Raw genomic sequence first — 12,386 nt, 5'->3', positions numbered from 1 at the left:
CCACGGCACTCTGCCCAGGGGGACAGCTTGAGGCTCTGTCTCAAAAAAAAAAAAAAAAGAAATATTTTTCTAATGAATATACATGATTTAAATAAAATGTTGGAAACTCTGATTACTTTAATTAAATAGATGTACATCAGTATTTTAGAATCAAAAATGAAATAACAGTGACTTGGATTTTTTCTTTTCTTTTTTTTTTTTTGAGACAAAATTTCATTTTGACACCCTTGGTAGAGTGCCATGGTATCATAGCTTAGAGCAACCTCAAGCTCCTGGGCTCAAGTGATTCTCTTGCCTCACTCAGCCTCAGCTGGGACTACAGGCACCTGCCACAACACCCAGCTATTATAGAGGAAGGGGTCTCGGTCTTGCTCAATTTGGTCTCAAACCTGTGAGCTTAGACAGTTCACCCACCTTGGCCTCCCAGAGTGCGAGGAGTACAGCCACTGCACCCAGCCAGGATTTTTTTTTTTCTTCCTCAAGCAATGAATTTTCTGCAAATGTCCATGACATTTGATTGATTAATTATTTTGCTAAGTTAATCTGAGCCTCACAAGATACTTTTAGTGAAATAAAAATTTTTATCTTCATTTCCTATGAAGACTTCTTATGCCTCACTTCTTTAACAGTAATACCTAACAGAGTCATGGAGTTCATAAAATAGTTCCTATCTTCTGTGGCATATAAGATTTCCCAATTATCTACTATCAGATTATTCTTCTAATCAATTACTTTGTTATTTTTATCTGTTACTTCATTCCTATGTAGTAACTTATTTTAACAATCATAGGTTTCTCATATATTTTGCCATCCAATTAGACAAGAATCTCCTTCCTCTTTGTAGGCTCTTGCAGATCTCTCCCTGACTAGTTTTAGAATCCAGAGTTCCAGCTCCACCTACCTCCCTTCTTTCCTGAGAGTCCATTGAGTCCCTGCCTAAAGCCTCTGCTTCCTTTGGTGCCAGGCTCCACCAGCCCAGCTCACCCTTTGGTCGTCTGTACCCTCCCACAGGCACCGTATGCGTGGGGAGACCACCCTGTGGAACCCTGGCTGTGACCACGCAGGCATTGCCACCCAGGTAGTAGTGGAGAAGAAACTATGGCGTGAGCAGGGGCTGACCCGGCACCAGCTGGGCCGAGAAGAATTTTTACGGGAGGTTTGGAAATGGAAAGAGGAGTGAGTATACAGCATCCCTGTGGGCATTATAGTCCTGTCTCCCTGTCCAGAAAAGACTATTGTAACTGTGACTCCTAGCCATAGGGTCAGACCCACTCACAAAGGCACGATGTCACTTGGCCCCAGGTCAATCTCAGAGGGCTGACTGGTTGCCACACTGCCCCATCAGCTACCGATATCTCCTTTCAGCCCAGGCCTGAGTGCTCACCCCAGCCTGTCTGTCCACTTCCAGGAAAGGTGACCGGATTTACCACCAATTAAAGAAGCTTGGCAGTTCCTTAGACTGGGATCGAGCCTGTTTTACCATGGACCCTGTGCGTAGGAGGGGTCTTGGGGCTAGGGCAGGAATGGGGAGCTTCCCAGGGTAGTATATCTTATGGCTTTTCCCCAGGAGGTGAGCCCAGTAGGATACCACTGTGGGCTCACCCCATGTCATGGCCCTCTCCATATCTTGGCCATTTGTACTCCCTGTCCTGCTCTGAGAACTCCAGATTCCTCCAGGCCATATATGATGAGGTCTCCCCCTCTCATGGATCCTAAACTCCCAGAATTCTGTGCATTATTAGTACCTGTCCCCAGCTGAGCAGGTTCCTTGCCATCTCCAGTATCAGGGCCTGTTGCCTACTCTTGTGTTCCCATAGTCCAGTGGTCCCCCACCTTCCTAATGACGCAGCCCTTTAATACAGTTCGTGTGGTTCGCAACCCACAGATTGAGAGCCACTGCCATAGTCCCTTCTCTCCCTCAAAAAAAGTACTTCTCCCCTCAAAGGGGTCTGTGTGCTGACTGATGGGACCTTGTGCAGGACAGGTCTTCCTGGACTCTGCTGCCTTAGGTGTCTGCCTGGGCCCCAGGCACCAAGGCCCATTGTCTGAGTTTCCCTTGCTGTACCCCAGAAACTCTCAGCAGCTGTGACAGAGGCTTTTGTCCAGCTTCATGAGGAAGGTGTCATCTACCGCAGTACCCGTCTTGTCAACTGGTCCTGCACCCTCAACTCTGCCATCTCTGACATTGAGGTATCTCCCCTGGCTCCTGCCCTTAGGCCTGTGCCCATCTCCAGCCTTTGCCCCTAGGCTGCCTCTCTAAGTGCCCATCCTACAGGTGGATAAAAAGGAGCTGACAGGTCGCACCCTACTCTCTGTGCCTGGCTACAAGGAGAAGGTGGAATTTGGGGTCCTTGTGTCCTTTGCCTACAAGGTTCAAGGCTCAGGTGAGAGTCGGGCGCATAGATCCTGGGCTGGGTTGAGGGAGGTAGTAGGGGGCCAAGACTGAGACCATGAAGTCTTCTGTCACCCCAGACAGTGACGAGGAGGTGGTGGTGGCAACAACACGGATCGAGACAATGCTGGGAGATGTGGCTGTAGCTGTCCATCCCAAAGATCCCAGATACCAGGTGGGGGCTACCCACAGCTGGGGAAAGGCTATCTGAGAAGGGGCTCCCACGCCTGTGGGGATAGAGGGTAGGGTCCAAGGCCCCTGGCTGAGGAGAGGAAATGGGATCAAAACTTGTCTTCCAGTTCCTTTCCCAGCTTTGAGGGTGCAGGCATTGGGACTTTTAGGGAGGGGCGGGGGGCTGTTGGTGTTGGGTCAGTCAGGGCCCTAGAAAAGAGGGAGGAGTTGGACCCAGACCTTTTTGCATTCTTGACGTTTCCCTCTGTCTGCAGCACCTGAAGGGGAAAAGTGTAATCCACCCATTCTTGTCTCGGAGCCTTCCCATTGTCTTTGATGAATTTGTGGACATGGAGTTCGGCACAGGTGAACGTGGAGATGGCCCTGTGGGGAGGCGGGGAGACTGCAGCCCATAGGCACACCTTAGCCCTTTATCTTCTCTCTCGAAGAGAAAGAAAATAAGCTTCAGACAAACAGAACTTGGGCTGGTTCTCAGGGAACTGTGTTAGGGAAGTAGGGTCAGATGGGCTGGTAGCTGCATCCTTCAGCAGAAGAGGTAAGTGTGGAAAGGCACTCTGTGAGTTTTTTGTGACCTTCACACCCCATGTACACCCCAGGTGCGGTGAAGATCACTCCAGCACATGACCAAAATGACTATGAGGTTGGGCAGCGGCATGGGCTAGAGGCCATCAGCATCATGAACTCTCATGGGGCCCTGGTCAATGTGCCTCCACCTTTCCTGGTGAGGCTTCCTTGGGCATGGGGCCCTTGTTAGGGGAGTCGGAGGGGTACGTAGGCATTAATGTGATGAGGCCTTTTTTCTACCCAGAGCCTACCCAGGTTTGAGGCCAGGAAGGCAGTACTGGCAGCACTGAAAGAGCGGGGGCTGTTCCGTGGCATGGAAGACAATCCCATGGTGGTGCCGCTTTGCAAGTGAGGGTGGATGTCAGAGGGGGTGAGGAGGCAGGGTGCTCCTCAGGATGCTCACCACCCCATCTCCCACCCCACATGTAACCCCAGCCGTTCCAAGGATGTGGTGGAGCCTCTGCTGCGGCCACAGTGGTATGTGCGTTGTGGGGAGATGGCCCAGGCTGCCAGCGCTGCTGTAACTCGGGGTGACCTCCGCATTCTGCCTGAGGCCCATCAACGGACATGGCATGCCTGGATGGACAACATCCGGTACGCAGGGCCCCTCTGTGTGGGAGAGTCTGGGCTGAGGCTGAACAGGGCACAGGCTGGGGTACCTCCAGACCCTTCCTGATCTCCCCACCCCCACATTTGCAGGGACTGGTGCATTTCCCGGCAGCTATGGTGGGGCCATCGCATCCCAGCCTATTTTATCACTGTCAGTGACCCAGCAGTACCCCCTGGGGAGGTAAGGACAGACCAGAGCTGGACACAGGGGCATCTATGGTAGCTACAGGTTTATTGGGTCCTTGGTGGGGGGAGAAGTCAGGACAAGGCAGAGACAGAGGCACCCCCTTGGGTGCTCATACTACCTGTGGCAGGACCCTGACGGGCGGTACTGGGTGAGTGGACGCAATGAGGCGGAGGCCCGGGAGAAGGCAGCCAAGGAGTTTGGAGTGTCCCCTGACAAGATCAGTCTTCAGCAAGGCAAGGCGGGGCTGTGGGCATGAGGAGGGGAAGAACTGGGGCCCTCATCCTCACTGTTCCCCCTTAACCTCTGACCTTTGGCCTCCCTCAGATGAGGACGTGTTGGACACCTGGTTCTCCTCTGGCCTTTTCCCCTTCTCTATCTTGGGCTGGCCCAACCAGGTGTGTTCCTGGGGCCAGGTCAGGGTGTGGTGAGGGTATTGAAGGTGGATGCTTGGCTCTCCTTCACACCTTTGTCTGCCCCCAGTCAGAAGACCTGAGTGTGTTCTACCCGGGGACACTGCTGGAGACAGGCCATGACATCCTCTTCTTCTGGGTGGCCCGGATGGTCATGCTAGGCCTGAAGCTAACCGGCAGACTGCCTTTCAGAGAGGTATGAAGACTGCTGAGACCCTCCTCACCTGTTCTCCGCACCACAGCTCAGGCTCAGCATGGGGGTGTGGGGCAGGGCCTGTGGCCTAGCCTGGGGGTTGGTGGAGGCTGAAATCCAGCCCAGGCTCTGCTCAGTGACTTCTGTACCCTGGCTCAGAGTTTCGTCTTCCCGGAGGAGGGAACATTTCTTTTTTCTTTTTTTTTTTTTCGTTGAGATACAGCCTCACTATGTCGCCCTCAGTAGAGTGTTATAACATCACAGCTCACAGCAATCTCAAACTCTTGGGCTTATGCGATTCTTTTACCTCAGCCTCCCAAGTAGCTGGGAGTACAGGCACCTGCCACAACACCTGGCTATTTTTTATTGCAGTTGTCATTGTTTTTTAGCAGGCCTGGGCCCAGTTCGAACCCACCGGCCTTAGTATATGTGGCTGGTGATGTAACCACTGTGCTACGGGTACCAAGCCAGGAGGGAACATTTCTGATTCACATGAAGGCGCCCAAGGAGCTGGTGGGGATACTGGGTGGGGGCTGAGGTTCAGAGTGGGCAAGACCAGATGTCGGCTTCTGGTTGAGGGGCACTGAGGCCAGAGAAGGAAGTCCTTCCTCAGCCCCATGGGCTGTCCCCCCACCTGCTCTGCAGGTCTACCTCCACGCTATCGTGCGAGATGCTCACGGCCGGAAGATGAGCAAGTCTCTCGGCAATGTCATTGACCCCTTGGATGTCATCTATGGAGTCTCCTTGCAGGTGGGGCTGAGTGCTGGGCCAGCTAGGAGGGGCTATGTGGCTGTGGACATGGCCACCTGACCACTCCCACCTCCACCCTCAGGGCCTCCATGACCAGTTACTGAACAGCAACCTGGATCCCAGTGAGGTGGAGAAAGCTAAAGAAGGGCAGGTATGGAGAGGGGATGGGGTGGAGCATGAGCAGAAGGTTGGGGGACTGGCTGAGGACGTTCTTTCCTCTGCCCCTCCCTGTAGAAGGCAGACTTCCCAGTAGGGATTCCTGAGTGTGGCACCGATGCTCTCCGGTTTGGACTGTGCGCATACACATCCCAGGGTATGGCCCCTAAAACTCCTTCAGTTGCCTTCTCCTCCCTCCTGTGCAGCCCTTCACTCTCCTTCGTGGATGTGGGCTGGGAGGGACAATGGTGACACTTCACTCCCCACCCAGGTCGTGACATCAACCTGGATGTGAACCGGATATTGGGTTACCGCCACTTCTGCAACAAGCTCTGGAATGCCACCAAGTTTGCCCTGCGTGGCCTTGGAAAGGGTTTCATTCCCTCACCCACCTCCAAGGTAAGGCCTGGTGGGTGGCAAGGTTGACACACCCACACAGGTTGCACCCCTGTTCCAAGGGGCCTCTCTGTAGCAGGAGGGACAGATAGACACTGATACACATGGTTACAGTGAAAGCCCAGGATGTTGGGGTCCTCCCCTGAGGTGACTGGAGGCTTGTTCCTTGTCCTCCAATATTTGCCCATGGTTCCCAGCCCCCTCCCTGGGGCCTATTGGCTGATGTACCCTTCTCCACAGCTTGGAGGCCACGAGAGCCTGGTGGACCGCTGGATCCTTAGCCGGCTGACCGAGGTGGTGAGGCTCAGCAACCAAGGTTTCCAGGCCTACGATTTCCCAGCTATTACCACGGCCCAGTACAGCTTCTGGCTCTATGAGCTTTGTGATGTTTACTTGGTGAGAAGCAGGCAGGGAGAATAGGGGAGAGAACAGCAGAGCCCTGGGCCCAGCTCTGCCTACCTTGGCCATGAGGACCTAGCCAACCTGTCCCCTTCCTGGCCTTCACAGGTGCATTGAGGGCTTGAGGCTAGATCTCCAGCCCTCAGACCTGTGCCTCTCCTGCCCTAGGAGTGCCTGAAACCCATACTGAATGGGGTGGACCAGGTGGCAGCCGAGTGTGCACGCCAGACCCTCTATACCTGCCTAGACGTTGGCCTGCGGCTACTCTCACCCTTCATGCCCTTCGTGACAGAGGAGCTGTACCAGAGGCTTCCCCGGAGGATACCACAAGCTCCCCCTAGCCTCTGTGTTACCCCTTACCCTGAGCCTTCGGAGGTATTGGGCATAGCTTGGAGGGAGGACTCTGACTTGCCCTCCGAGGCTTCTCTTACTCCCTTCTTCACCCCATAGTGCTCCTGGAAGGACCCTGAAGCAGAAGCTGCCCTTGATCTGGCTCTAAGCATCACTCGAGCCGTGCGCTCCCTGCGTGCTGACTATAACCTTACCCGGATCCGGCCTGACTGTGAGCCTTAGGGCCCCACTTCCAACCATCCCACTGTCCCTTCAGCCCACTCTGGGACCCTGTATGCAGCTGTGGCTGCCTAGTCTCCTGTCTCTTTGGGGCCAGGCCTCACCTTTCTTCCTTCCTGGCAGGTTTCTTGGAAGTGGCTGATGAGGCCACAGGTGCCCAGGCATCAGCTGTGTCGGGCTACGTGCAGGCACTGGCCAGTGCGGGTGTGGTGGCTGTCCTGGCCCTGGGAGCTCCTGTACCACAGGGCTGCGCCGTGGCCCTGGCCTCTGACCGCTGCTCCATCCACCTGCAACTGCAGGGGCTGGTGGACCCAGCCCGGGAGCTAGGCAAACTGCAGGCCAAGCGAGGTGAGGCACAACGGCAAGCCCAGCGTCTGCGGGAACGCCGTGCTGCCTCTGGCTACCCTGTTAAGGTGCCCCTAGAAGTCCAGGAGGCAGACAAAGCCAAGGTATGTGGTATGGGTGGGTATTTCCCACACCATCCACTCCCTCCATCAAATCCCTACTGTGGAAACTGGAACTGGCACTGAGCCCTGGGGAGTCCCCACAGGGAAGCATGGAGCCTCGAGTCCTCACATGCCATGGCAGCCAGGGGCAGGGGCACAGCCTAGGCTCACAGAACAGATTGGAGATGGAGGCCAACCTAAGCCCAGGCACCCTGCCTCCTGGCCAATCCCCTTTTGCCCCTCCCAGCAGCCCCAAACATGGAGATCAACATACCTGGGGCCGCACTCAGGACCCACAGTCAGGAAGCCCAAGCTTTGGTGCTTACTTTTGAGCCCACTGGGCTGACCTCAAAAGACCAGGATTGCCTCCTCATGTGCCCTCGCAGACCCCTAGCCTCGTGGATTTCTCCAGGGAAGAGCAGTGGGGTAAACTGCAGAGACACAGGGAAAAACAGGCATGGAGGCCAAGAGCAAGATAGCCTTGAGTGGACATAGTTTACCTCATTTGGTTCTCTGCGTAGCCCCCAGGGGTGTGCAGTATTCTCTCCATTTTACAAATGAAGGTTAAATGACATGCCTGGGTGCCTGTGTTCTGTCCAGGTGGGGGCACAGCATGGGGCAGGTAGGCTAGGAGCCCCCTTTTTTATTTTTGTTTTTTTTCTTGTATGTACTTAACAATAAAACCGAGTCCCCTTTGTCCTTGGAAACGAACCACCCTGTAGGAAAAGCAAGACCCAAGAGGCTGGATCATGGGGGGAGGAGGTGTTGGCAGGGAGGCTAACATGATTAGGGGGACATGGCCAGCCAAGCACACACATACCCCTAAACTGCTCCTCTCATGGTCCCCATCCATCTTTCCAGCTTTTTCATCCTGGGTGTTTGGAGGGTCTTGCTTGGGCTTGGGTCCTCATTCTCCTTGCCCCCCACCCCCCACCCCGTTCCAGCTCCAGCAGACAGAAGCAGAGCTCAGGAAGGTGGATGAGGCCATCGCCCTATTTCAGAAGATGCTGTGATTCACCCAGCTTCAACCCTCAGAGCCCCATGGGCCACCATGGGAATGGCAGCAATAAAATATTTTGCCACAAAATTATCTCTTGTGTGTGTCCAAGGTAGTGTAGAGAGGGGTACAGAAGGGTGAGCTCCTGAATCTTTGGAGGCTGCTAGTGTGAGCAGTGTTGGAGCAATGAGCTGGTCCTGGGTGGCAGAGGGATGCATCTCTCTGGGTCTGCCCTGGCACTGTGCCAGGCCTGAGTCACGCTGCTTACTGCCTTCCTCCCCAGCTCTTGCTTACCTCTGCACTGCGGGCAGAGGGAGACCCGCCCTGGCAGCCGCTGCTGCTTGTGGCCTTGAGCAGAGGGGCTGGGGCTGCTTGTTCTATCCCCACCCTGGTGGGGCCTCCCTCTCCCCTGAGTCTAGTTAATTATAACTCTGACCTAAGTGCCCTGTGACGCGCAGGCCAGCCCTGCCCACGAGACCCAGCAACCAGGTAGGGAAAGGCCTGAGGAGATACTCAGGCTTCCTGTTCACAAGGGTGTCCCTGGGGCAGGGCCGAGGACTCAGCCTGGAGCTGGGAAGGAGGCCCCCGGAGAGAAGCCTTGGACCCAGATCCTGGCAGGTGCAGGTTCATGTCCCTAGTGGCCTAATAAGGCCCCCAGATTATCTGGGTGACTGAGGGGGAGAGGGCAAGGAAGGCAGGCTGGAGCAGATACAGTGTTTGAAGCAAAGCAGGTACCCATGAAGACAACTGGGCCTGCCCTGGAGTCGCCATCGCTTTTTCCCTTGAGAGTCGTCTATCTCCCAGGTCCATGCCTCAGCCATGCTCTGTGCTAAGGTGTCCCCATCCCACCCGGGCCCCTCAGCACTGCTTCTACTGCAGCTGCTGCTGCCCCCTACATCTGCCTTCTTCCCCAACATCTGGAGCCTGCTGGCTGCCCCCGGCTCCATCACCCACCAGGACCTGACTGAGGATGCAGCACTTAACGTCACCCTGCAGCTCTTCCTGGAGCAGCCGCCCCTAGGAAGCACCACCCTGCGTCTCGAAGACTTCCTGGTGAGCACTCCCCATTCCCTGGGACCTTGAGGGCTCTGGTTGCCAAGAGAAGGGACGCTCCCTGCCCCAGCTGCTCAGCACCCCACTTGTGGCAGCAACAATACTCTGCAGTCCTAGCCCTAAAACCTAGTCCTTAGAAACATCCGGGACTGCCCCTCCCTAGCTGGTCTCAGCACACTCAGTTCCATCTATACCCAGCCTCCAAAGCCAGTTGCTGAGATAATGTGGGCAACAGTCCAATCCAAGGGGCTTGCCTGGAGCTCTTGTCCCCATTCTCACCAGGGCCGAACCCTCCTTGCCGATGACCTCTTTGCTGCCTACTTTGGACCTGGGTTTCCTTCCCGGCGCTTCCGAGCAGCCTTAGGTGAGGTATCTCGTGCCAATGCAGCCCAGGACTTCCTGCCAACTTCTAAGAATGACCCTGACCTGCACTTTGATGCTGAGCGACTGGGCCCAGGACGCACACGCCTGGTGGGAGCTCTGCGAGAGACCATGATAGCAGCCAGAGCTCTTGACTACAGCCTGGCCCGCCAGCGCCTTGGGGCTGCACTTCATGCCTTACAGGTGAGAAGAGTTGGGGCATTGGTTAGAGGGGTCTTCACTTTTGCCCTTCCTGTCTGGGCTCCATGGAGGCCTTAATCTGGGAGCGATGGACACTGCTTGACAGTGCTTTGGGGCTGTGTCCTAGCTCCCCACCTCCAAACTAGCAATGCTTCCTGTGGGAGCAGTAAGGAGGGTGCTGTGGCCATAGAGAAGGGAAGGTGAGGAAGAGGGGAGCAGTACTCTGTGCAGAGCCCTGTGGCCTGCGATTAAACTCAGAGTAAGGTGGGAAGACACACTGGGACTTTCCCACTTGGGCAAAACTCTGGTCTGAGCCATGGAGCAAGGGCAATGGGAGACGTGGGTTGTCTGGTGGAAGCAGTGGCGCTGGGATGAGACTTTCTGGGTGAGGAAGTTGGAGGCACATCAGGGCAGGAGATGGGGAGCAGTGTCAGACTGGTGCCTGTTCTCCTCCTATCCTGGGACCAGGATTTCTACAGTCACAGCAACTGGGTGGAACTGGGCGAGCAGCAGCCACACCCTCACCTCCTCTGGCCCAGGCCCAAGCTCCAGAGCCTGGCACAAGGTACTGCTGTGATCCCAGTGTTGAGGTGAAGCCCATGGAGCCACCTCCTCCGTCTACTCAGCCACTATGTCACATCCTAAGGTCACTCACATAGGTCATCTTCACAAGGACTATGAGGCCCCCCAGGCCAACCAAAGGCTGGGTTAGTTAAGTGATTTCCCATGGGGAGAGTAGCCAAGACCAGGTCTCCAGACCTTAGTCCAGTCTTTCTTGAGGCTTCCTTCCACTCCTGGCTCACCGGAGCCTCCCTTCATCCTCCCAACCAAACTAGGACTCAGAAGCTGCCTTCATCCATGACAGGTTCATGTCTTATCGGCATTGCAGAGGGCACAATCCCTGTCAGATTGGTCCCCACCTTCCCTGGTTTTCTAGCTCAGTCCCAGTCACAAATATTCAGTGTCACTGTTGGCCCATGAATCCTAAGGTTTTAGTTCAGAAAGCTCACCATGGGCTCTTATCCTGTCCCAGTGAGGTTTGGGTGGACAGGGACAAAGGCCAGGGTAGCAGAATTTCACCTTACCTGCTTGCCCTCTCTCCTCAGTGAGTGATCCTACTTGCTCCGATTGTGAAGAGTTGAGCTGCCCTAGGAATTGGCTGGGCTTCACACTGCTCACCTCTGGCTACTTTGGAACTCATCCCCCAAAACCTCCAGGTATCAGTCAGGAAAGCTCCCCAGAAAGAAGAGCAGAAAGTCATTGCCTTTGTTTCTGTTGCAGGACTTCAGTCCTGTAGGCCCTGTCCCATTTCCTGAGGCATCACTGCCTAGAAGGAGGAGATGTCAGGAGTGGGGACCTAGAGAAAGGCCCACTGAGGGGGCGTGATCCTTGGGTTGGGGAGAAGCTTCTTGTTCAGTTGATGGAATTTCTCCATTACAATGGGAAGCTTTGGGAGCCTGGATGGAGAGATAGATCAGGGATCCACCTTGTGCTGTGGTGACTGCTTTCCACGAAGTGTAATTGTTTCTAGCTGACCCTTTGCTGAGAGGTAAGAGGGACAGGCCAGGTCAGAAACAGCCTCTTTTTCTTAGGAGGGAGTGGGCTTCTGACCTCCTGCTCCTTAGATCCCTTTCCCCATCCCAGGGAAATGTAGCCACGGTGGCCATTTTGACCGGAGCAGCTCTCAATTACCCCGGGGAGGCATCAACAAAGACAGCACATCTCCAGGCTTCTCCCCCCACCACATGCTACACCCTCAGGCAGCAAATCTGGCCCTTCTAGCCTCCATCCAGGCCTTCAGCCTGCTACGAAGCCGCCTAGGAGACAGGGATTTCTCCAGGTGAGTCACCTCTGAGACATGGATAGGTGCTTCTGGGGGAGCTGCTGGGGACAAACATGCACACCCTTCATTGTGTGTCTGGCCTGCTCCCCAGGCTGCTGGATATCACCCCAGCCTCCAGCCTGAGCTTTGTCCTGGACACCACAGGCAGTATGGGCGAAGAGATCAATGCTGCCAAAATCCAAGCACGCCACATTGTGGAGCAGCGGCGAGGCAGTCCCATGGAGCCTACCCACTATATCCTGGTTCCTTTCCATGACCCAGGTAACTATGGTCTGGCCAGGATAGTGGAGGGAAGGAAAGTCCAGGGCAAGGGATAAAGGCCTCTGATGAGGCAGCAGGCCTCATGACTCTATTTTATTTTTATTTTTATTGTAGAGACAAGAGTGTCACCCTCAGTAGGGTGCTTATGCATCACAGCTCACAGCAACCTGCAACTCCTGGGCTTAGGCGATTCTCTTGCCTTAGCCTTCCAAGTAGCTGGGACTACAGGCGCCCACCACAAAGCCTGGCTATTTTTTGTTGTTGTTGTTGCAGTTGTCATTGTTGTTTTAGCTGGCCCGGGCAGGGTTTGAACCTGCCAGCCTCAGTGTATGTGGCTGGCACCCTACCCACTGAGCTACGGGCGCTGCCCTCAAAAGCCATTTTCTTTTTTTTTTTTTTTTTTTTTT

The 12,386-nt window shown here is 54.9% G+C and overlaps 2 protein-coding genes across 4 annotated transcripts in view; both read left to right on the top strand.

Annotated features, from left to right (window-relative positions):
- Positions 1–8,351, top strand: part of VARS (valyl-tRNA synthetase) — a 16,077-nt gene extending 7,726 nt beyond the window's left edge. For all 3 annotated transcript variants that reach the window (XM_023512914.1, XM_012804790.2, XM_023512913.1), the window contains exons 9-30: positions 1,012–1,176; positions 1,409–1,490; positions 2,071–2,190; positions 2,276–2,384; positions 2,473–2,567; positions 2,839–2,929; positions 3,181–3,305; positions 3,393–3,496; positions 3,584–3,742; positions 3,848–3,938; positions 4,072–4,177; positions 4,269–4,339; positions 4,425–4,550; positions 5,193–5,297; positions 5,380–5,448; positions 5,532–5,610; positions 5,725–5,852; positions 6,090–6,245; positions 6,417–6,623; positions 6,699–6,810; positions 6,942–7,267; positions 8,209–8,351. In XM_023512914.1, coding sequence (XP_023368682.1) covers positions 1,012–1,176; positions 1,409–1,490; positions 2,071–2,190; positions 2,276–2,384; positions 2,473–2,567; positions 2,839–2,929; positions 3,181–3,305; positions 3,393–3,496; positions 3,584–3,742; positions 3,848–3,938; positions 4,072–4,177; positions 4,269–4,339; positions 4,425–4,550; positions 5,193–5,297; positions 5,380–5,448; positions 5,532–5,610; positions 5,725–5,852; positions 6,090–6,245; positions 6,417–6,623; positions 6,699–6,810; positions 6,942–7,267; positions 8,209–8,277 — 2,695 coding nt within the window. In that variant the 3' untranslated portion in view covers positions 8,278–8,351. The remainder of the gene's footprint in view (positions 1–1,011; positions 1,177–1,408; positions 1,491–2,070; positions 2,191–2,275; positions 2,385–2,472; positions 2,568–2,838; positions 2,930–3,180; positions 3,306–3,392; positions 3,497–3,583; positions 3,743–3,847; positions 3,939–4,071; positions 4,178–4,268; positions 4,340–4,424; positions 4,551–5,192; positions 5,298–5,379; positions 5,449–5,531; positions 5,611–5,724; positions 5,853–6,089; positions 6,246–6,416; positions 6,624–6,698; positions 6,811–6,941; positions 7,268–8,208) is intronic.
- Positions 8,352–8,550: 199 nt separating this feature from the next.
- Positions 8,551–12,386, top strand: part of VWA7 (von Willebrand factor A domain containing 7) — a 13,787-nt gene continuing 9,951 nt past the window's right edge. Inside the window, exons 1-7 of the mRNA XM_003789029.3 lie at positions 8,551–8,750; positions 9,066–9,314; positions 9,597–9,878; positions 10,344–10,440; positions 10,982–11,092; positions 11,520–11,715; positions 11,810–11,979. Coding sequence (XP_003789077.1) covers positions 9,081–9,314; positions 9,597–9,878; positions 10,344–10,440; positions 10,982–11,092; positions 11,520–11,715; positions 11,810–11,979 — 1,090 coding nt within the window. The 5' untranslated portion in view covers positions 8,551–8,750; positions 9,066–9,080. The remainder of the gene's footprint in view (positions 8,751–9,065; positions 9,315–9,596; positions 9,879–10,343; positions 10,441–10,981; positions 11,093–11,519; positions 11,716–11,809; positions 11,980–12,386) is intronic.

Source organism: Otolemur garnettii, unplaced genomic scaffold, assembly GCF_000181295.1.
Source record: "Otolemur garnettii isolate 467f Iridium unplaced genomic scaffold, OtoGar3 scaffold00031, whole genome shotgun sequence".
Taxonomy (NCBI): Eukaryota; Metazoa; Chordata; class Mammalia; order Primates; family Galagidae; genus Otolemur; species Otolemur garnettii.
Note: the sequence above shows the minus strand (reverse complement) of the source record. Positions and strands in the feature narration are given on the sequence as shown.